The following is a 24,953-nucleotide window of genomic DNA, read 5'->3' as shown; positions in this document are numbered from 1 at the left end:
GAGAGAGAGAGAGAGAGAGAGAGAGAGAGACTCCATCTCTTGCTCTCACTCCCTCGATCTCTTGTCTGTTCAGTGTGCCAAAAAGTACAAACATTCCCACGTGATGATGGCATTGCTCCCTCCCTCACAGAGCGCTCAGCGCAGTCAGTGCTGCACCTCTCTCTCTCTCTCTCTCTGTCTCCACTCACACTTCCACGAGTTGAACGAGACGAGAGAGAAGGAGAGAAAGAGAAGCACTGAACTCGAATCAAGACCCGCTTCAGTCAACTTTCAACGGCACATTTTCACACATCTGCAGACTGCAGAGGTTCTTCTTTGGGAACTTTTACGACGAAGAATGTGGAATTATTAGTAATTTGCTTGTTTTTGCTTTTATAAGGACCAATGCGCTCTTTTCTTCTCCTCAATGGGAATAGCCTACGGGGCACATGAAACCTTGACGAAACTTTCCCCTGCACTATAAAGTTGGAAGCCCTTTCACCTGAAACATGCCGGAGCGACTGAGCATTTCGGACTTCGTGGTTCTGACCAACGAGGACCTGGCTTCCCCGGGGACGACGTCCAGCTTTCAGTCCAAAATGACTGAGTGTCGGAACACGGTCTCTGCGGTGGAGGAGGTGAGAGGGAAACACGCACCTTTTGTCTGTTGTTTACCTGTCTAGTGAAATGTACTACTAGGTCTACTCTCTGCTCTACCACTGGTTGTAGCCAGTGTAACTAGATGAGTGCTTCTCAAACTTTTTCATTACAACTGTCAAGGACCCCCACATTGACACTTATTAGCCTGCGGACCCCCCCCCCCTCCCCGTTTTGAATAGATATGCCAGGGACCCCCCATAAGAGAATATTTTTTTACGGCTCTAGCTAGCAGTGATTCTCAACCATTTATAGCCTATAATTTCAAGGACCCCCAGTTTGACATGTATTAGGCTACGGACCCCCATTTAATGCCATTTCTATCTCTGAGACCCCAATTTGTATTGTAAAATCAATGTTAATTTAACTGAGTGTGTACAAATGGAACCAAATGGACCCCCTGTCGTTATAGGGTCCATTTGGTTCCATTTCTCTGAGTTACCGACCCTTAAAAAGTGTCCATTTGGCTGGGGACCCCCTGGAACTCCTTCAAGGACCCCTGGGGCCCCCGGACCCTTTGAGAACCAATGAACTAAATGAGTGGCACTGCAGCTTATATTTTGTGAAGATTATAGCTGATACACGAAATGACAAGTGTCCTGTGCTTTTTACAGTAGGATATGGCAGGTTGCAGTGTAACATGTCATGCAGTTCCACTGTTGTTCACCTTTCACTCACATACGATGCAAGCAAGGCAAACTACCCTTGACAAGAGCACACTTTACAGACTATGTTTATAGACTGAATGGACACACACCACGCACGCGCGAGCACACACACACACACACACACACACACACACACACACACACACACACACACACACACACACACACCAAAATGTGGAAGAACTGAAGTGTGTCCAAAAACTCTTATAGCCTACTGGGATAAAGATAGGTTTGGAAAGAGTGTTGGACGATTCTTTGACCACTGGAAAATGGAATACAGTGCATCATGGCAGATTGGCAGATTGTCTGTTTCCTTCTATGCTATTCCTGTTTGGAGGGTTAGGTTATGGTGGTGATTTAATGCAGTGGTTCTCAACCTTTTCAGGCCGCGTCCCCCCAAATAATCATATTTTTACTGGGGAATGGGGATCCCCCACCCTGATGAGCACTAAGAGTTGAGGCAATACATTTTGTATAACACAGTTCTGTTGTGAAAATAACAGATCTACATGGTCACAAGCATGTAGATCGGCTATTTTCGGTATTCAAAGTGTCTTAAAAGTCCTTAAATTGTCACCTTAGAAATGTGCAGATACCCCCTATACGCTTAAACTTTGTTGGTTTGTTTACCGTTGAGTGAGAAAACAATGTTTCACGTTGAGTTAATCATCTGGGGACCCCCAGACTAATTTAATGCAATCAGTGCTTGTCCAGCTGAGCAGGATGGGGTTAGGTACTGCAGTAGTAAGTAGGCATAACACACAGAACATATTATGTCACACATGAATCAGACTGAAGACAGAACACACACACACACACACACACACACACACACACACACACACACACACACACACACACACACACACACACACACACACAATGATACACACAGAGGGACACAGCAGACCAGAAGTGTGCCTTTAGACATAATAGACTATTGTGTGTGTGTGTGTGTGTGTGTGTCTGCACTTCTGTGAAAGCCAGTACTGTATGGTTGAGTGCATGGTACCCATTGCTTCAAGGGCTGTTGGAGGCCTGTGGTTCTGCTTGTTTGTTTGTTTGTGTGTTTGAAATCAACTCTCCTTTGCCTGTGGTTCCAGACATCTTATTATGCCACATGAGGAAGCCGTAAGGGAAGTTTGTGTGAATTCCCCGGTAATACAAATAATCGCAGTGTCTGCACAAATAGGTCTTCGGTCTGCTTATTTCGCAGAACAAAACATCATGATTCACCATTATACTGTTACTTACAGCCAATGACGTCCTTTCTGTTTTCAGTCAGATTGGCCAACAATCAACTGTTGTTGTCTTCTTACAGAATGGTTGATACTATAGAGCACATTTTAAACTAATAGGCTAAGGTTAGATTTTAAAGTTTAAGCTTGAATGTAGTTGACAGAATGATGGCCTGTTTTACAGACCAACATTATAATAAATGTGATTTTCAGATAACGATGTATCCCCCCCAAAAAAGAAAAGCATCCATAGCGTTGTGGAACGGAGCTCTTGGAGTAATGACAGTCACATGTCTGAAATGTGTGAAAGGCTATGAGAGATGGAAGGTTTACTGTGGAGCAGCCTGGCCTCACCTCAGCAGCCCTGTGACTGGCTTGGAGACAGTCATGAGTGGACGGGGAGCAGTGGCGTCAGTTCAGCAAAAGCTAAGGTATGGCAACATGACTGCAGTCATGTTGCCATAGCAACAGGCATGAGGCATTAAAAGCTTGGGAAATAAGTGAAAGATTTGAATATGTTTTCAATAACACAAATCTAGCAAGCAACCCGAAACTACTAATATTTATAGAGGGTACTTTTTGGCCATAACAGCCCATACATCCAAACAGAAAAGTCCTATCTGATTGCACTAAACAACGTTAAACTCACTTTGCCACTCACTTTGCCACTCGATTTGCCATTCACTTTATGCATGCGCATACCCTCTATAATCGATATTTACACAAAACAAACCCAAAGCAGCTGATAATTGCGACCGTCAGGTCGCATTTACTACCAAAACCTCCACCAGGTGTCCGTGCGTCAGTCCGTCACACCTCACACGTCACACTTTTGCCCTGCTCATATCTCCACAACCGTGGCCCCCACCCATGCCACATTTTGCACACACACTCCTTCCCTGCCAAACTACAACCTCCAAGGACCCCCGGAGCTTCAGGGACCCCCAGGTCCCTGGGGGACCCCCACTCCTCCACCAGGTGTCCGTGCGTCAGTCCGTCACACCTCACACGTCACACTTTTGCCCTGCTCATATCTCCACAACCCTGGCCCCCATCCATGCCACATTTTGCACACACACTCCTTCCCTGCCAAACTACAACCTCCAAGGACCCCCAGAGCTCCAGGGACCCCCAGCTCCCTCGGGGACCCCCAAGTGTAAAAAATGAGCACATGTGCAAAAATTACCAAATGACCACCCCAACGGGGCTGCTCACGGGGAATTCCCGGGGACCACCCACTCCTGGTGCTCCAGAACGGATGCAAAAGTGGTGGCGCCCCCAGTGGAGGACCCCCTGCCACTGCAGCTCACATAAAATGCCGTAACTCGGGCTAGGAGCGTCCGGGAGAGCCGGGGCCGGTACCTATTCGTCCGCCAAGGCAACGCGGACACCCCACCCCTCATTTCTCACATGGCCCTCTTCTAGCGCCACCTACAGGCCGATTTTTAAAACACATTTTTGGCCACTGCTCCTACAGTTTTTGCCTAAAAAAATCACTACACAGTATGTCTACACTCATGTCATCAACATGGATCAGGAAGTTTTTGGAAAAACACATTTTTGCCCTATTTGTGGAGATAAGTGACCTACGGTCGCTTATCTCCCGATTAGGGAGTCTTACTGGTAATAAGCAGACATGGCAACATTGACGGGTAGAGGAGGTGTGAGGCGCTGGTGTCTGGCCCAAGAGTTTATATAGAGGACCGTTCTCTGCTGTATTTCTGTGGGTCTAATATCATTATTTATGGTTATGACACGCTGGAAAATACATAACTGGAATACCTGCTCTGGGAAGGGACGCGCTGGAATCCTACACATGTGCACACGCTCACAACAACAGGCAGGCAGACAGACACACACACACGTCACACACACAGATGTAATGCAACTTAATAACCAGCCCTTTATAGACACATAGGCACCAGTAAGACTCTCTAATCGGGAGATAAGCTGTCAGACAATCAGGTCGCATGTATACACGCAGCCTCATGGTGGCGCTAGAGCAGGGGCATGTGAGAAATCGGGGGTGGATGTTGTGGTTTGCCAGCCAAGGAGTGTGTGTGCAAAGTTTGGCATGGATAGGGGCAACGGAGCCGGAGATAAGAGTAGGGCCAAAAGTGTGACATGACGTGACGGACGGATAGACTGACTGACTGACAGAGGGACTGACAGACAGCTGGTGGAGGTTTTCATAGTAACTTGCGACCTGACGGTCGCAATAATATGCTCCCTGTGGTCTGCTCCGGACCGTACAGATTGGTTAATGTGTTATCGTGTGTTTAATGGAGAACCGCCATTGCAGAAAGAGAGGAGGAAAAAATGGAAGTATAAAATGGAAGGATAAGTGTGAATGAAATAAGTGGCACACAGAGAAAAGGAATGGTTTCGCTTCATGGGCACACAGTGCCGTGTTTGGGAATGACATGGTTTGTTGGTTAGTGAGTCATCGTGCCAGGTTAATGGAGTAAATAAGGGTCCGGTATCACTTTGAGATCAAATTGCACGCTCAGCTGCCAGCACGTGGCTTTTTGTGGAAAAGATTCCTCTAGGGTCCACCTCTCTCTCTCTCTGTCTCTCTCTCTGTCTCTCTCTCTCTCTGATACAAAAACACACAGCAAAACCCTCAGTGTTCCTGTAACTCTAGTTAGTGTAAACATTTACCCAAATGGACCTGTTAGGTCTATGACAGCAGGTGAACAGACAGCCCCATGACGTGTGGAGGGTTTGTCTAACACAGTGGTTCTCAAGCTTTTCGGGCCGCGACCCCCAAAATAATAATATCTGAACTGGGGACCCCCACCCTGCACAAGCACTTGGAATTGTACGAGTTGGCATTACATTTACTTTGACTATCTATTCCTTCTGAGTTCCTATCTATTCTATTCCTGTGAAAATAGCAGATCCACATGGTCACAACGCCTCACAATGCGAGGCGTTGTGAGCATGTAGATCTGCTATTTTCAAAGTTTTGCCTCTAATATTTGACAATTTGACCAATGTTTGACCAGATGTACTAAAAGGTCTATAATGTCCTTAAATTGTCACTTAAGAAATGTGCAGATACCCTCTATACACATATACAGTACTGTATGTTGGTCTGCTTAATGTTGAGTGAGAAAACAATATTAACATTTAGCTAAACATCTGGGGACACCCCAAAATAATTTGGGGACCCCTCTGGGGGTCCCAACCCACATGTTGAGAACCACTGGTCTAACAGACAATAAGGAGGAGCAGGGTGGAGACTGCCAGTGGAGTGTCTGCTCCGACAGACAGACAGACTGACAGACGGGATGCACCCTCATGTTTCAACACCCAGCACATATTTGGGTGGAGCTGTTTGCCAACAGGGACATTAGCCTGTATACTGCATGTAGCATGTCATCGTTGTCGGGTGGAAACCAAAACCACTATTATTATTTGAAAATAGTGAAAATAGCCGATCTACAAACACACAGGCGTTGCGTGCTAATGGTTGTAGATCTGCTATTTTCTCTACTTTTGTGTGGCACGTTTGTATGATGAAAAAACATAACACATTTGAAACTTTGAGATAGAAGGTTTCTGCCTGACAGCAACAATGTGTATCTATGTGTGTATGATTTGAATAAGCATTCGTTTTTGTATCTTTTTTTTTGTCTGCCTGACTGGCTATTGTCTGACGGTCACGATTATCACTCTGTCCACTTTCATGCACCGTCGTGCAACTAGGGATGGGACGATATGAAAATGTCATATCACGATTATTGTGATTTACGATATTATCGCGATAATCAAAATTATCATGGGTTGGAACATTTGCAAAAATAATTGCGTTGTGAGCTTGTAGATCGGCTATTTTTTGGCAAAGACATTTGATAGAGTGAGAAAAAGACTGTATCAAGTACCTACAATATATTATAAGTACCTTTTACCAATTATAGAGGGTTTAAGTGATACAGGATGCAGCTTGGCAAATTAAAGGTGAATCATGACGACGATATCACAATAAATTAAATCTCCACGGTACGATTATCGGAAGTGTTTTTTATCACGACGAACGATAATATCGCTTATCATCCCATCCCTATGTGCAACTAAGTAAATCAGACATTCATGTGCACTCTCCAATGACTCTCTCCATCTCCCAACATGCACAACCTGTTGCCTCAACCTGTACTAGCTTACTGTGTTTACTTTCTGTCTGCCAGCTGGCTTACCAAACAGTGCCTGCGTGTCTCTGATCACTGTGCCCATGCATTGTCCACAAGTGCCATTACGCAATGCCCACAGTGTCTTTAATTAGTGAACTTACGCTAAGGGAGTGGACTGGACTGGGAAAGACCAGGGCGTGTGTAAACGGCAAGCAAGCACCAGCACACACAGGGCAGAGTCTCTGTTCTACTGCTCTAGATTACAGGCCAATTAAGGTTATTTCTGGTGACATGTGGGAGGGGAGCCATTATGTGTCTAGTTCTATGAAACAAGTCGCTTGTATTTAAGAAAAATCACGCGGGCTGTAAAAGCACACAGACCTGCCTGATTGTGCTGCTGCAGTGGAGCCAATTGAACAGTTCTGTCTTGAGCAAACCCCACCCATCTGACTCCGCAAGAGACTTAAACAAACACGTTGTACGTGTGCTCTGCATAATGTGAAAGGATTTGCAAGGTTCATTTATTAAAAAAATTAAAAAGTCAGTTGAAACCCATGATGATTCTTGCGACACGGTTGCTCGACAAAGGATAAATTAGCTTTAAGTTGTTAAGCTGTTTGTCGCCAGTCTGTTTATATGCAGTTTCATCATCATTTGTCACGCTAATATGTCTGTCTGTCAGACTGACAGACAGACTCAGACAGTGAGTTTGGTGACATCAGCAGGGCTGACCCATGACAGGGCAAGACTGAGCTGATTGCGTTGCTGGCAAGTGCTGACTCACTCATTCACCTGACTCGCGTACCGTGAGAAAACAGAACTCTTAATTCATAACACACATGCACACACACACACACGCACGCGTGCACTCGTGCACACACAGCATGAGAAATGCAAGCCAGACACGCTTCAAAAACTCTTTTGGACAACAGAGCTTGTTTTTGTGAGAATCTTAAATTGCCCCAGAGCATCAAAGACATGAAAGGTTTACTTTCTCAACATTTATTTTTCCAATGCCACGTGTATATTATTTTCTTCGTTGTATTTCAGTCTCTGGAAATGGACCAGGGGACGTTGCAGAGGATGAAGAAGATGATCAAAGCTATACACACTTCTGGACTGAGTAAGTTTCCATAAGTCTTTAACAGCACGCACACAGACCACACATACAGACATAATCAGTGATTCTCAACCTTTTTATGTTCAAGGAGCCCCAGCTTGATGCACAACAGGCCACGACCCCCATTAGGGCTGTCACGATTACTAATTTAACTTGACGATTAAATGTCACACAAATAATTGCGACTAATGTGTTTTTGGCATTGAACATTGGAACATACAGTATGAATACAAATACAATTTCTTTTTGCCTTTTAGGCTTTTTTAAACAAATTGCACAGGGAAGAAATTACTGACATATTTAAAATAGTTTGTGACATCTGACAACATGGAAAAGATTATGACGATTATTCAAAAATAATTGTGACTATCTGAAATATAGATGATTATGTAATAATTGTGACAGACATAGACCCCATTTCATAAAAAAAAAAAGATGAAAAACATCTCCGGCACCCTAATTTACACAGCAAAATCATCAGTGTTAATTTAACTCTCACTCTGAGAGCAAACACGCTTGGAGTTGCTGACTATCAACACTAACTATTGGACATTTAGCTGTGGACCCCTAGAACCCCCTCAAGGCCACAGATCAGGTTCAACCCAGAGTCAGCTCAATCAAAGGGTCAAACTCGTTCTATTGCTATACCACCAAAATGTGGAACGCCTTACCGAAGGCCTTAAAGGAGTGTAAATCCCTAACATCCTTCAAAATTGGCCTGAAAAACCACTTACAGGCGGAAGCCGCTCGTAACTGGTAAAAACAAACCTAGCCCATCCTTACCCTCCCCCGACCCTTCTATTGTAAATATCTACTGTATATTCATTTTCTTTTGTTTTTGTTTTATCTGACTATCTACTGCATAGTACTGTGTTCTATCCGTCTGTCATTCAATGTTATATGAGATACATAAAGGTTTCCTGTGCAAATAAGCCGAAAAGCTTACTAGGATCTCCTTTTAGTTGACCTTGTACTAGTGAACTGTACTGTCATGAAACTGTACCTTTTCCTATGCAAACTTCTAATAACGTCTTCAATCAAAAGACCCCGGAGGGTCCCTGGACCCCACATTGAGAACCAGTGGACTAAATAAAATATAGGCTACCCAATAGACTGACTGTATTATGTTGAACTATTTCCCAACAAGCAATGCTTCTTCCTTACGAATTCCAGATTTAAGGTACAATTTAAAGCGTGACATTTCAACATGAATACAATCAAATGTCTGTTGGCGCGCTCGTGTTCCAGGAATGAAATGAACCCTTTTGCCATTGAGCGGGCTAGAATAGTTATGGCTACGAGAGCTGTTCAATGCTCAGGGGAGCCATCGTGGACAGATGACATCATGAACACAATGTGTTACTGTAGGTGGAGTTGTTTATGAGTAAGACCCCTCGTTATGTGGTCTTGGCGTGTGGGATGAGGAGTTATGTGTGATTACTGAGGTCTGTGGTGGCATGGTATTGGTCCAAAATCTCATTGTTCTTACACAATACTATGCCTAAACCTAAATCTAACCCTAACCATAACCTCAGTAAAACTATGCTTAAACCTAACCCAAACCCTAACCCTAACCTCAGTAAAACAGTAACTATGCCTAAACCTAACCCTAAAGCAGATATCACACATAACCTAAATATACAAAGAAATTACTGACATATTTGACAACTTTATACTTTAAAAATAACATCGATAGTGGAAATAGCTGATCTACAAGCTTGTAGATCTGCTATTTCCACTATTATTTTGGTTGAAAATTGCGATTATGTCAAAAAAAATTGATGGGACGATTATGTAATAATTGTGACAGGCCTATGTACAGTTTACAGTTTACAGTTTAGGCATTTTAGCAGACGCTTTTAATCCAAAGCGACTTACAATAAGCAGATAAAAAACATCACAATAATACACAAGATAATATGTCAGTACATTGACAGCAATATAACAATGTAAATGGATATCTATCTAGAGAAAAACACAATATAATCAAAGTTCTAAAAAACCTAAAAAAAAACAAATGCTAACTAGCTTCATGTATGGTCTTTGATTTTCCAGTAGTGCTAAGGGTTTAGGTGGAGTCTGAAAAGGTGAGTCTTCAGTCCACGGCGAAAGCTAGCGAGTGAGTCCGTTGTTCTAAGTGCGACAGGGAGTTTATTCCACACAGCAGAATAAACTCTATGTACAGTATATATGAATGTGTATTCTGCATAAAAGCACGCCGGGAGTGTGTACTCATGCGTTTCATAGAGCGCGTGCCCAATTAGATGGCGTGTGACCTGTGTGGGATGCGTGTGTCAGGTCTGCTGTGTGAGCCGCCCCACCCAACGCGCCCTCCACCGATGAAACCGTTAACTCGCTCAACACAATGAAGCCTTCAGTGTTCAACAGTCCGCCAGAGCCACAGGTCAAGGAGTTAAAGTGTGTGTGTGTGTGTGAGAGCGAGTGTGTGTGAGTGAGAGTGTTTGCGTGTGCTCCTTGGCACGTTAGTTTAGGACGTCATCATGCCTTCCCATCATCCACGAGAATCACTCAACCGTTCAAGACAACAGTCATCCATTGAACACGATCACCTCCAAAATGCATGTTAGAAAGAGAAGGGGTTTCAGAACGGATGTTTTTCAGTTGGGGTTTTTACTCTGAGCCTGGTTCCCATTTCCCTCAACTCATAGTTTTTGAGAAACCATGAGTCAGAGAATAAGCACCTCAGAATTAGGCAACCAGAGTTGTGTACAGTAGGACAGTGGTATAGTAGTATATACTAACACTACAAATATTTTCTATATTCTCTGTTTATCAGTCTCTCAACAAATGTCTCTCTTCTTTTCCTCCTTTTTCTCCCTTCTCTTCTCTCCATTCTTCTCATTTTAAGTAGAATCATATGGGGCGCTTCGCTTCCAGTAATGGGAGAACTGCTGAACCCCTCAATCAGTCCTGATGTTTCTTATGTTGAACAGGAGTCTACACACACACACACACACACACACACACACACACACACACACACACACACACACACACACACACACACACACACGCGCACGACATGTGCATCAAAAACAGCCACGCTCTTTAAGCTCACCACATGTCACGGACGCGACTTGATGTGAGCTTGTAGATCATCTATTTTCGGCGCACGCTTCTGTCGTACGATGAAGTGTAAATCGGGCTTAGCCTCCGAACCACCACTTCTCCGCTCGCCTCTGCCAAGATGCTGTGCGTGCGTGCGTGTGTGCGTGCGTGCATGCGTGTGTGCGTGCGTGCGTGTGTTTTCTCTGGCAGAGTGACAGTCTTGTGGTTCTCCAGTGGTTTCTAGTAGTTTAAGGTCATCCATCAGAGCTCCACGGTGACTCAGTCGTTTGTCCGCTTCATATACAGATGTTTGCTGTTAGTTACACTTTGATTCCTAGTTATGTTATTAGTCAGTACATCACTAATGCAGTCAAAGCAAATTCTGTTCTTTATTAAGACTGTGTGCCCTTTGTTTTTCTTTTTGCTTTCCCTCTCCCCTTCTCTCTCTCTCCGTCTTTCTGCTTAAGCAGAACTTTTTCCTACGATACTTCCACGTTCGCGCCCATAATTCACTGTTCTTTTGCCATGAACCGCTTTTTTGGAAGGCTCTTGACTTTTATTCCATTCGCGGCGTTTGTCAACCCTTGTCTGACAGATACAGTCCGGTTACCATAGCCATAGTATTGTCCTAAATTCCAGACCCTGACCAGAGCAGTGGAGACAGACTGGCTCTTTTATTCTGCTTATTTTCTATTTCTTTCTGTTTAGTCTGCTGTGGATATTTCCACTGCCAGGCCCAATTCAGGCCAGTCTTGTCCAATCCATACTGTATTGCGCTCTCTCTCTCTCTCTGGCTGCTTTTATTCTCTATCTACAGTACAGTTAGTCAAATGTCAGTGCCTATCCCCTGAATGTTCCTGGGTCAATGAAAGCATTTATACACTAAACAGGACTGAGGAGACATTGTTTAAAAAAGAAAAACTGGGACAAAATATTATACATAGCATAGTGGGTATGAGGCAAAGGAGATATTCATTAACAAAACACCCATCTACAGTGTCTCAGAATGTTATGTGACTGACTGTATTCACACCCTGTAGGCTTGGGGCCCCCGTCCCCTGAGTATGATAAGGAAAGGGGAAAAAAACGACCGTGTCAATATGAACCATGGCCTTCAGGTCTCACTAACATTTGTTTTAAACATCTCTCCTAAAGTAGGGTTCATTCAATTAATAGCTTGAGCCACTTAAACCCCATTTCATAATTCCGCAATACTACAATGGCGTCTCATGAAGAACATAGTCGATCTACAAGCCTGTAGATATGCTATTACCCCATTATAAAAAAATATATAACATTTTCACATACTGTAACCGAATAATGCTATGCCCAAAACACGGACGCCAGGTTGTGGCTAGTGTATGTGGCTCAGTGTAAACCAGTGTGGTGCCAATCGGAGCTCAGCCAGTCGATATAAACTTACCAAACTGGGAGATCACAAAGGTCGCGACCCTGGGGGAAAGTGACCCTTGGAGGTCTGGAGAAACATCAGTCTCCCTGACTTATGAGCCTCGGCCTGTCTCCCAGCCCAGGACGAGCGGGAAGGTTGCTCCTGATTCGGTCCATATGCTTGGTGTAACCCATGACGAGAGTTAACTACAGGCCAGATGCAACCTCATTAAAGTTTTCATGACATAGAACTGGGACGACGAGCTGTGTTCTCATTCTACTTCTATCTTGGAATATACTGTAATTGCATATAACATATGTTGTATGTCGTATAGCAATGGTTCCCAAACTTTTCAGGTCGAGATCCGAAAGAGAGCTTAGATGTTTGCCCGGGACCCATACTAGTGAAAACAGCTGAACTACAAGCTCACAAAGTGTTGCTTCGTGCCACGTTGTGAGCTTGTAGATGGGCTATTTTCACTATTTCTTAAACATTTGTTTACTAATTTATAGAATTTGTTAGATTCTTCTTTGATTTCTTTATGAAATAACTTCAATTCATTTTTCAATCCATGAAAATCTTTCCTTTTTTGGCAATGTTTTTGGAAAATGTTTTGAAATAATTATAATTAAAAACAAAATGTAGGAAACAAAAAATGAAGGGGCCCACAAAAATGTGTTGGCGACCCAAAACGCAGTGTTTGGGAACCAGTGATATAGTCGGTGTGTTTAACTTGAACTTTGTGCGTGTTGTTTTCAGACCACGTGGAGAACAAGGAGCTGTACATCGAGGTGCTGGAGAACCTGGGGAACAGCCACCTGAGCCAGGACAACAACGAGGTGTCCACGGGCTTCCTCAACCTGGCCGTGTTCACCAGGGAGGTCACTGCACTCTTCAAGAACCTGGTGAGAAAGAGAGAGAGAAGAGAGAGGGAGACTGAGGAGAGAGAGGAGGAAGTGCACGAAAGGAGGAGGGCGACGGGGGCAGGATGAGGAAAAGGAAGGAGTGTAGAGGCTTCTTTAAATTAGCTGTCTTCGCCAAAGTTCAACTGCGGTTACCCGCGTAACCTGTTGAGGAGGAGAGAGAGGAGGAAAGCTGGATGACAGCAGGATAGAGGGAGGAGGAGGCGGTGATGGGAAGTTGGAGCGAGGTGGCGTTGGGGGGTGGGGGTGAGGTGGTGGGGTCTCCTTAAATGAGCTGTCTTCACCGCGATTCAACCACATGCTGCAGAACCTGTTGAAAAGGGAGGAACTCGCAGGGAGGGAAAACAAAGACTGTTGACTCCCGTACATCTGTTCACAGAGGGAGGGGAGGAATGCGACAGCCTGCTATAGCTCTCCGTTCAACCTATATACATTAGTTTAGTATTACATGGTAAAATGGATCTGATGTGGTTTCTATAGCTCCATCTCCCTCTGTTAACGCCACGTCCCTGCGCCGCTGACTTTAAATGAGACCTGGGTGTTGAGCGGTCGTCAAAACACTGGCCGCTCCACGCACACACTGCCATCACTGAGCGGTGATTTAACCATGTTATGAGGCTGTTAAACTGTGTGTGTGCGTGCGTGCGTGCGCGTGTGTGTGTGTGTGTGTGCGTGTGTGTGTGTCTCAGTTACTCAGAAGAGAAGAATTATGAATTGGATTGCCACAGCTGGAAGTCCAAAAGGGCACAGGAGCATTTCTGTCAGTGGCAGGAGAGCACCAAATCCATCAAGTGTGTGTGTGCGTGCACGAGCATGTGCATGCATTTATGCGTGGCCTGCAGTCTGTATGACTGTACAGGGAGTGGGTCTTTTTAACAGCTGCACGCGGGCGCCTCTTGACTCTCCGAAATCTGGAGCAGTCCGGAACCCTCCCACTGATAGTCTCCATAGCGATGATAATTCATCCCAGGCGTCCTATGTGCGAGGGGGACACACCACACACAGAAATAGACCCCCCTCTCCCTCACAGTTGTCAATCAAGGCCGTGCAGAGGAGAGAGAGAGCAAGACTTAAGGAAGCGAGCAATTAGGAAAACTAACCCAGGTTGATTTAAGGACTCGAACTGTAAATACAACCTGAGTGCTCTTATATATTGTGTATGTGTGTGGGGACATGAGACGGCTTATGTATGCACGTGTGCATGGAAGTGTCTTTGTGTATCTGTGCACGCAGCTATGCATGCATTCATATGTTGGGCATTGTGCCTGTGTGTGTGTATTCGGGGTTTTGTTGAGCTGGTATTTCCCAATGTCGGAACAGCAGGCTTGTCCTGACCTCATGTGTTGGAGGCCACCCAAAACAATCAGGGAAGATTGAACTCTCCTCCTCTAGTCAATATCAAGGTGAACTCAGTGGTCAGCCCAGTCAAGGAAGTGGTTGGATATTTATTTTCTTTTAAGAGGACACCGCGAAGAGAGAATAGCCCTGAACAAAACAAAACAAAACTGCTTTCAGTCTGCAAACACCCTTTATGCTCACACCAGAGCATATGGTACGCTGTCTTTATTATCCTTCTTTTTGGAACAAAACATCCTGCACATATTTTATTTGCACTATAACTTTTACTGCATATCCTTTATATCGTCGTTGTCGGGTGGAAACCTTGTATGTCCAAAACCGCTCGTTTTGTATTTATCATTTTATAGATGATTTAAACTAGTGAAAATAGCTGATCTACAAGCACACAACGCCTCGCACCGCGGGGCGTTGTGTGCTTGTAGATCTGCTATTTTCACCAGTTTTGTGCGACACTTTTGTATGATGAACTAGAGCTTTAATTTACCAAAAAAACATACACATTTGAAACTTGGAGATACAAGGTTTCTGCCCGACTGTGATTCTCCCTTCATATTCTATTCATTGATGCTAAAGTTTTACCTTTACTTGATTATATATTTGTTATTGTTAGCACAGTCTGTGGAGCATATGCACTCCAATATTACGCTGCTTGAACTTACACGAGTGAGTGTTAAATAAACCCCTTTGAATCTATTCAACTAATGTGATTGGATTAGTTACTAATCCAAGTTAGTTACTAATCCAATCAGGAACAATTGGACAAAGTCAAGGGTCGTTATTAGGCCAATTCACTTTGCCAAGCCATAGTGATGGAAACAATGGATGCTGTGCTGCTGTTCCACGTCTGCAGGAGTACATTTAGCATAGATAGATGGATGAAGAGAATCAAGAGATATTGATCCTACAGAGGGAAATCAGTCGCAAGAGGCAGCAAAGCAGTTACAGATGCAGAGTAGAGAAGTAAGAGTAGTGGGAGGTTAAACATCATTCTTCTGCCTTGCCCTTGTCCCTGAGTTGAAAAAACAAAACAAAAAACAAACCTAACAGCATTATTTTGCACACCCTCCCCTCTCCTAACAAGCTGACAAATCCTGTGTACCATTAACTAGAGAACGCTGATAAGAGGATGGTTGGGTGCAGGCAGGGTGGTTTGGCCTTGATTCTGGGGTGGTAGATTGTTCCTGTGTGTGTGTGTGTGTCCACGTGTGCATGTTTGTGGACATGAGTTTGTGTGTCTGTGTGCCCGCAGGTAGGCCTGTCACAATAATTACATAATCGGCTAATCGCTATTATTTTTTGCATGATCGTCATAATCGTTTCCACGTTGAAAAATGTTGATATGCTTTCAAATATAAAAACAAGAATAGTGGAAATATATCTACAAGCTCAGAACGTGCTGTGAAATAAATAAATACATCGTTAATCTCGATTATTTGTGTGACAATTAATCGCCATGTAAAATGTTAGAATCGTGGCAGCCTTACGTGTGTTTGTTTTGATGTCATTCCAGTACGTGTGTCCGTGTCCCTGCTGGTGCTTATCTAGCTCTTATGAAAACAAAGTGGGAGAGAATAGGATACAGACGCGCTTTCATCATCAGTTCATGGCCCTGACTCACTGACATTCGCTGCTGACTCAATGGCATCTCGATTGCTCTCTCGCAACCGCATAATGAATACCAACATCCTCCAACACTGTACATAAACACTTCATAAAACTTGATTCTGTAATGTTCCGCTGGGACACCAAAAAATAAATCTTATGCGGTGCAAATTATTGTCCTGTGTTTTTCTTTTTGGTGATTCACTTGTTCGAGGGGGACTGAATCACCGGGTTCATAATGTTAATCACGTTCATTCCCAGAAACTTTCCTCCCGGGGGAGATGAGAAGAATGCGTTCTTGCGTAGGACTTTGTGTGTGACAAGGAAAGGGAAAGTGATAGCCTGTTATAGAATATGTGCATTATTTATTGTATGGTATAAGATACATGCAGAAAACTAGAGTAGAACAGAAAAAACATGTTTGGTAGTTACCTTACTGTACTGTACTGTACTGTACTGTACTGTACTGTACTGTACTGTACTGTACTGTGTACTGGAGAATCACGTTCAAACACTGCAGTATTACTCCTAGAACTGAATCTATACTTGTTTGTTCACAGTTATGTTAACTTTTGCATATCTGTCTTGTCTTCCTCCTTCACGTCACATAATCATGTCATGCCATTCCAGTAACAGTAGAGACAGTCAAAGCCAAATATGATTGCTAGCATAATTACTCACTTACTCTTGCTGGTAATGTAGCTACAGTACTACACTCTATAATTAACCACTTAAGTATACTCACAATGTGTTCCATCACAACAAGTTGTGAGTTTGTTGACCAGCTATTTTTGAAAATGGTACATTTTACATTTTACTTAAAATGTTAGAATTTCACCTATAATTAATCACATGCCCAAAATAGTGATGCCATGGATATGATAAGCATTGCACTGATATGTAGTATTATAAGTATTATTTGTGTTATGACAATATAACAGTGAGACACTTATGAAGCGTTTACCGTTAGGGATGGGACTATAATCCTTATTATCGTTTATCGTGATAAAAAAACACTCACAATAATTGTATCGTTGCACTGGGATCAAATCACCTTTTATTTGCAGAGCTTCTTATCCGGTACCATTTAAACCCTCTATAATTGGTAAAACAGACCTGGAAATAACATACTTGATAGTACACAGATTTTTTTTTCACTCTCTCAAAATATCCAATCTACAAGCTCACAGCGCATCGCGTTGCGACACATTGTGAGCTTGTAGATCTGCTAATGTTTTGCAAATGTTCCGCCCCAGGATAATGGATGTTGGGGATATTTTGATTATCGCGATGATATCGTAAATCACATTGTTTGGTCTCAATAATCGTGACATGAAATGTTCATATTGTCCCATCCCTAATTAACATTTCTCTCTATTGTTGATGCTATTTCTAACTAGACAAATATCAACATCTATTTTGCTTATTATTTTCTCTCTCTCTCTCTCTCTCTCTCTCTCTCTCTCTCTCTCTCTCTCTCTCTCTCTCTCTCTCTCTCTCTCTCCTCTTTCCCCACCTCTCTTTGCCTCCCCCATCTGTCATCCCACCCACAGGTGCAGAACCTCAACAACATGATGGCCTTTCCTCTAGAGAATGTCTTGAAGCCAGAGCACAGAGACAGCAGACTAGTGAGTCTATTATTATCATCATATAATGTGAACAATGCTGCTGTTGTACTGCTGTTTGTAAGAGTAAGCACACGTCACAAACACAGAGAATGGCTTCATTCACCTTTTTTACGTGAGCGTTATGAGAATCCCTTTGATCATTAGCTCCCCTCGTGTGTAAGCAATTACTGTATGCTGAACAGGTCTGTATGGTTTTGTTTTTTCCTGTCAACTGTTTGGCTAAATTTGGAAACCGTTTCGCTAACACCAGGCTTTAATTTATAAGCTATCAACGCAACATTGCATTGTGTGACAGAGTATAAATTAGGCTTTAACGTTACTGTAAGCTACTGCACTATCACTGTCTGTGAGACAACTGTTTTGACAGCTGGGCATTTATTCTAAGTGTCTGCTGGGCAAGGCAAAGACTTTTGGTAGACTACTGGTGCAGTGTAGATAGCTCAAATTCCTGTTCGACCACATAGCAGAATAAATCCTGTTCATCCCTAGTAATAGTGCATGTTATGTTCACACCCGTATGCATACATGATCTACTTGCATTGGCACCAAATTCTACATCACATTGTCCTTGACTGTCTTATAGTCATAACAACTACACAATGTGCAAACATACAGTACAGCACCAGTAAATGATCACATTCTGTCCAGGATGATATTACTCTGCTGCAGTAAACCTCTTAAACAAACATCAGTTTATGACCGTAGGTCGCTATCAAACACGTCACACATGTCTGTCTCTCACACCTCTGATATCATAAATGAGACTGACACAATATGAGACTGACACAATATGTCCATATATGGCCATTCCCCATAGACCACACGAGACTGACACAATATGTCCAGGTGATGCCCTGTTAGGGAAACCACACTAATACAATCCCTTTTATGCCCATATATGTAGATCCCTGATGTCATCAACATTAAGCCCATATCTGGGAATGCCCATTTGCAAGTGCGACACAGTCACACTTCAAATTAATTCCGTCCATGTCCTTTTTATGCCCAATGCCCATATATGGAGAGATCCCTGATGTCATCAATATTATACTGGGAATGCCCACATATGGACATATTGTGTCAATCTCATGTGGTCTATGACGTCAGACATCATCTCCATATTTGGGAAAATAACTTAAACAACCAACCAGGTCTGTGAATTATTTTGGTCAAAGTTGATCCCATGTCAAATCGCCAGCACTCACCCAGTAGTCTGCTGTCACCCAGGTGGATGCGTGCACGCACCCATATGCATGCCCTCATGTGCGCGACCTCGCCCTTTAGGATGTGGTCGCTTCTCGCCCTGTCTTACTAGTGTAATTGTATTCTCAACATCTATGAGTATGTATAATACATTAAAAACAAGATACAGAGTCTAATAACAGTGTAAATGGTAAAAAAATGGTAAATGGTGCATTTATATAGCGCTTTTATCCAAAGCGCTTTACAGAGATTGTGCATTACATTCACCCATTCACGCACACATTCATACACCGGTGGCAGAGGAAACCATGCAAGGCACCAACCAGCTCACCGGGAGCAATGTGGGGTTCAGAGTCTTGCCCAAGGACTCTTCGACATTCACTCAGGGGGAGCCCGGATTCGAACTGGGAACCCTTCGGGAACCCTTCGTGCTCTAATAACGGTTTCTCTACCCCTGAGCTATGCCGCCCCAGTGTGGCTTCCCTGTGCAAATAATTAGGCTTTCAAACAACAACTATGTTTTCAGAAACCATAATATGACGATGTATTTATCTGATGTAATATTCTGGTACATTTCCTGTGCCTGCATCATTTTGGCACGAGTGTTGGGGGAAGACACAGATACCGACCAATCCCATTCTATATGGATGGCCCCTTAGGCGCCACAAGTATTTCACAATGAGCGTTTTCTTCAGCCCTTTTCTTATTTATTATAATCATTACTAAGTGCTCACCTAGCCTAAACCTCCCTGACTCCGTCACACACCTATATTTTGCTTGGCTAAGTCGCCTTTTTTCCGAGCTCCTTGCTGGAGTGTCATGTAAGGTGAACGTTCATTGTGAGTTTAGATTACATGCATTTGTGGTTCAGTGTTTATAGCCATCGAGAGGAAGTCTGGATCATATGCTCTCTTCTCTTGTTCTGTCCATATGTTTGACATATGCCCCCCCCCCTCCTCCCCCTCTCTCTGTTGATCTAATCCTTCTCAGGAGTTGAAGAAACAGATGGAGAAGAGTTGGAAAGAGTATGACATAAAGATGTAAGTGGTGAACTATGGTCTTCGTAGTTATGAGTACCTACCTATAACGTGGTGTTCTTAAATCTACTTTAAATTAGATTATAACACAACACTAGATCTGCAAGCCCCTTTCCCCAGGAGAGGAAAGAGTTTAGTCCAGGACAGGTGAGATTGCGGTCTGTGGAATCACTGCACATTTACAGGCCCTGTTAGATTTTAGACGGGTATCGTCAATGGGATACGGGCTGCTTCCCCTTGGCTATTCTCTGTTACAGGCTCAATAAAATAAAACCAAGGCACTCGCACTTTGCTGTCTTGATTTCATCTTGGCAATACAGAGGTGGCTTAAATTGCTTTATAATGCTGTAAGAGAGAGATTCAGTTCTTCTATAGTGTCCTTAATCAGATTTCTTACTCACTCTGGATAATGTGAAGGAATAGAAAGTATTTGCAAGCGTCCACAGTTGGACAAACAGAAAGTACAACTACAAAGCCTGCATGTTTCTTACTTTCTTTTGTTCTTTCTTTCTTTTGCTTTCATTCGTTCTTTCTTTCTGTCATTCTCTCTGTCTTTGTTTATGTCTGTCTGTCTGTCTCTCTCTCTCTCTCTCCGTCCTTTCATCCACCCCTCCACTCCACTCATGCAGGGCTAAGCTGGAGAAGGAGAGGAAAGAGAAGGGCAGACAGCTGGGGCTGATCAGGACGGAGGGATCAGACGGAGGAGAGGACATGGAGAGAGAGAGACGGACCTTCCAGCTGCAGATGTGTGAGGTGAGGTGTGGCGGTGGGGGGGATTACTGCCAGTCAAAATACCTTGCCCAGGCACCTTTTCCACGGAATGCCAGAGGTGGTGCGGGTTCAGATTCCTTGGGTGGTCTTGGTAGGGCGCTTAGCTCCTGATTTCACGCATGCTCATCATCCGCATTCTGCACGAGCTGGGTTGATTCCTAGCAGCTGTCTGGCACTATTAACTTAAATGAACTTAAATTAAGTCAAAATGCATTGCAGCTACGTGAAGTATGACCTGCATGTGTGTCATGCCAGGTCCTGTAGGTCTGCACACGGGGCCGTGTACGGTAGAAGGTGGAGTTTAAGGGATGGTAACGTTGCCCCACTCTCATGACCTTCCTCTGAAAGCCACTCAGTGAGCCCCCTGTCAAATGAATTGGCTGTGCTTATACAGTACACACAGGCACGGTTGACATAAGCTCAGGGAAGCTCCGATCCACATGCAGATACAGTTTACGATCCCTGAGAGAAGTGCTGCCGAGTGCTGACTGAGACCAGCTGTTGAGACAAAGAACAGAGTAATTCCCGATTTATACTCTGTTTGCGCGCCGTGTATCACACCGAAAATAGCCGATCTACAAGCGCGAAACAAAGTATAAATCAGTCCTGCTACACTGCACACTTTTTCTCTGCTTCTCTCTCACACTCTCTCTCTCTCACACACGCACGCACGCACGCACGCACGCACGCACACACACACACACACACACACACACACACACACACACACACACACACCACTCTGTGCCTTGGCCACCAGACAGATGGATGGATTCAGACTGGGGGTTTTATGGAGCAAGGACAATGTAGTCATTCCTTCCACAGAGCAGAAAGCCATACAGCTCGCTCACTCGAGGCTTTTTCCTACCTTCTCCAAACATGCATTAAGATTTAAAGCAGGAAAGGTAATGGGTCAGACAAGGCCTCAGTTCTTCGTCCTTGTTATTCCGCGTTTCCCCAAGAAGCGTTTTCCATATTTTGAGAAGGAATACACCCTTCAGGGATCGTGGACATGTTGGGCCGGTGAAATATGGTGCACACACACACCCTTTCAAAATAAAAAAGCACCGTAAAACGCAACCTATGCAAAGCTGTTTACCGTAGTCTAGGATGAGTCCTACATTATGATTACTGACAGATGGTCACTTTGTGCCACTTTTAGTACCTTCTGAAGATCCAAGAGCTGAAGGTTCGCCAGGGGCCTGACCTTCTCCAGAGTCTCATCAAGTACTTCCAAGCTCAGCTCAGGTTGGTTTCAATGAATAGGATTATTGACGGTTGTCCATATTGAAAATTAAGCTGTTATTGTGTGGAAAGATCTCCTTCACATGAAACAATTTATTGGAATTAAGTAGTATTATACTGTATATTACATATATGAATCATGTCTTCAACAACATACCTTGCAATCAGTCTGTTTAGTTATGCCTGGCTTATGGACTGGAACAGACGGCGATAGAAAGCACACATATCGGGAACTGCTGTCCCTTCAATTATCAGAGTGGAGATGTTCACTGGCCGCCAGTAAAAAGCTGTGCTGGTTGTGCTGTCAAACAGGGCGTTGCAGAAAAAGAGCTTACATGCTCACTCAACCTGCTCTGGATAAATGAAAAGTAAACACAAGTGGTATATAGAGGTGGTATATTGTTTTTAAACTTAATTGTACAAGCTATTATTAACATAGTAAAGTTTTCCCTTTCCAAATCCTACTATGTGTTTTATGCGGCTCCTTACTATGAGTACAGCCTTGGTGTGTGGTGTTTTGGTTTTTGGTTGGTGTGTGAACAGGAATGTCTTTGACCGATACGCTGCCTGTCATGACTCAGCGCTTGTTGTTTTTCTGCGCTCAGTTTCTTCCAGGAGGGCCTGAAAGCTGCAGAGAACCTGACCCCCTTCATCGAGAAGCTGGCCACCTCTGTTCACACGGTAAGCACAGCATCTGGTGGGTTGTTTGGTTTGTCTGTCTAAACTACACTACAAGTATGACATATTCACCGTTCGTCATTTGTCATTCTCTTCAAGAGATTGAATGGAAATTGTGCATATGTAGACACATGGAAGGAAGGTACACTACACAAGCCTTTGTGGACAAAATTGACGCATTTCAAATGATGTGTCTACTAGAGCAGGAGTCTTCAGCGGAGGGTCAGGAACCCCTAGGGGGTCCTCAGAGTAACTACAGGGGGTCTGCCAAGTCTATGTGAGATTTTCTCTTTCTTTTACACTAACCACTTGAACCTTAGCTGATTTTCAAGCTGTCAACGCATTGCGCTGCAACATATTGTCAGCTTGTAAATCTGCTATTTTCAGTGAAGACGTTTGGTGTTGAGGCAAAAGGAAAGTACAGATCCAAATGTCAAGTTTACTAATTATTGAGGGTTATAATTTGAGGGTTATATAAGTAGTTAAATGTCTGGGAAATACACGTTAACATGCCGGCACGGTAGGGAGCTCTCTGCCGCCACACTAGGGACTTCTAAGGGCCGGTCTATTCAGCAAGAACTGGGAGGGATAGTGTGTTCCTCTGCACGCATTTCATCCTGCTGGTGAAACGCCTTAATGTCGGGTGACTTTGTGTGCATTAGAGGAGATGTGGTTGTCTACACATCCCTCCCATTTCCAAACAGTAGGGTTTGGCAATGACCGGCGGGGACTATGCACAACAGAATAGTAGATGAAAAACAAGGTCAAAACGTCTGTCTGTGTTATGAATTCAGGACTGTATTAGTGTATTTGTCATCAGATTGCTAGCTAGGAGGTCAAAGGTTGGAGTCTACTCTGGCTGCTGTCAGCCTTTATTTTCCTTTTGATCAATGCCTCAGTTTGATGTTATCATAAATACACAAGGACACACTCACCCACTGATGTTATCACCCACCACCACAAGCACACAGGCACAAGGCTTTCTCCATTCGTCATCTCTACTTCAGTCACAATAAGGGACAACACTGTGGCCCCACAGAGACCGTAAGTCACATGCAGTTTGGTGCAGTTTCAGACAACAGTTGTGTAATGGCTATTGCGCTCTTGCACTGTTTACAGCTGCCAAAACCTCAGCCTATTTACCCTTCCAGAACCAGCGAGTTCTGGAAGGGGATCTGAACCCACAGGCAGACATTCATTAGGGGCACTTCCCAGAAATGCTCTACCATTTGCACAAAGATGAAACTGAAAGCGTTCCTCATTTTAATTCTTTCCCTAGCACACAGCTCTTTCCTTTAACCACTGACAGGTTGCAGGTCCGCACAAAGCAAGCTTTCTCATCGAATATGGGTACGGCTGTGGAAACTAATACTTGATGCCGGGGCAGTTAGAAGTCTTTCTGGTTCTACATGGGAGAGCAGATACTAGCCCAGACAAGTCAAACCTCAGTGTCTAAAGGGAATTCTAGAACAGTTATAAACAGAGGTCTATGATGCAGTTCCCAGGAAAAAAAGGCTCTAATGTTCCCAATGATTTCCCTTATGCGGCAGGGAAGATTGGTCAAGCAAGATTACTGCTTACATGCACAACCCCCCCAGGACCACACACCCTAGGTTTCCCCTCTGTTTTGCATTATTCCAGCCATCAAGTAAAAGCTCTGATGTATCGCTGTTCCACACCCAGACAAAGAGGCCCACATCAGGAAAACATTTACTGTGATCCAATGAATATTGGAGATGTTTTCTCCTCCGTTGAAAACATCTTGTGTTTCCAATTAAACCAAACTCTAGTTTGCTGTAGCCTAAATGAATGAGCTGACCACTGAGTGTGTGTGTGTGTGTGTGTGTGTGTGTGTGTGTGTGTGTGTGTGTGTGTGTGTGTGTGTGTGTGTGTGTGTGTGTGCGTGTGCGTGTGCGTACTGTAGGTACGTCTTGACCAAGACGAGGAGGTGCGACAGCTCTCTCATTTGAGAGACGCCCTCAGACTGCAGTTACAAGTGGAAGGAAAGGAGGTATGCTAAGCCACAACACACTATCAGTTACCACTTCAGAGTGTACAACCTCTATGCTTTAAATAAACACAACTTTTGGTGCCATCGAAGTGTTGAACAGAGTTTGTATGCAACCCTGAAAACCCCTTGGAGGATATTTTACTATACACAGACGCAGTAGTACTCTACTCACTTAGCCTGGAAAAGGATCAGATTAGGTTATCTCTAATGTGATTATCTCTAATGCTAATCATATTTGCCAC

The 24,953-nt window shown here is 43.8% G+C and overlaps 1 protein-coding gene across 2 annotated transcripts in view; it reads left to right on the top strand.

The window, feature by feature from the left end:
• Positions 1-200: 200 nt before the first annotated feature.
• The window catches only part of asap3 (ArfGAP with SH3 domain, ankyrin repeat and PH domain 3), a 48,536-nt gene continuing 23,783 nt past the window's right edge, over positions 201-24,953 (top strand). For both annotated transcript variants that reach the window (XM_080749980.1, XM_080749979.1), the window contains exons 1-9: positions 201-617; positions 7,726-7,798; positions 13,014-13,159; positions 17,692-17,766; positions 19,960-20,009; positions 20,636-20,759; positions 21,940-22,025; positions 22,628-22,703; positions 24,625-24,711. In XM_080749980.1, the coding sequence (XP_080606106.1) occupies positions 489-617; positions 7,726-7,798; positions 13,014-13,159; positions 17,692-17,766; positions 19,960-20,009; positions 20,636-20,759; positions 21,940-22,025; positions 22,628-22,703; positions 24,625-24,711 (846 nt within the window). In that variant the 5' untranslated portion in view covers positions 201-488. The remainder of the gene's footprint in view (positions 618-7,725; positions 7,799-13,013; positions 13,160-17,691; positions 17,767-19,959; positions 20,010-20,635; positions 20,760-21,939; positions 22,026-22,627; positions 22,704-24,624; positions 24,712-24,953) is intronic.

The sequence above is a fragment of the Nannobrachium achirus genome (genome assembly GCF_963921795.1).
Source record: "Nannobrachium achirus genome assembly, chromosome: 20".
Lineage (NCBI taxonomy): Eukaryota > Metazoa > Chordata > Actinopteri > Myctophiformes > Myctophidae > Nannobrachium > Nannobrachium achirus.
Note: the sequence above shows the minus strand (reverse complement) of the source record. Positions and strands in the feature narration are given on the sequence as shown.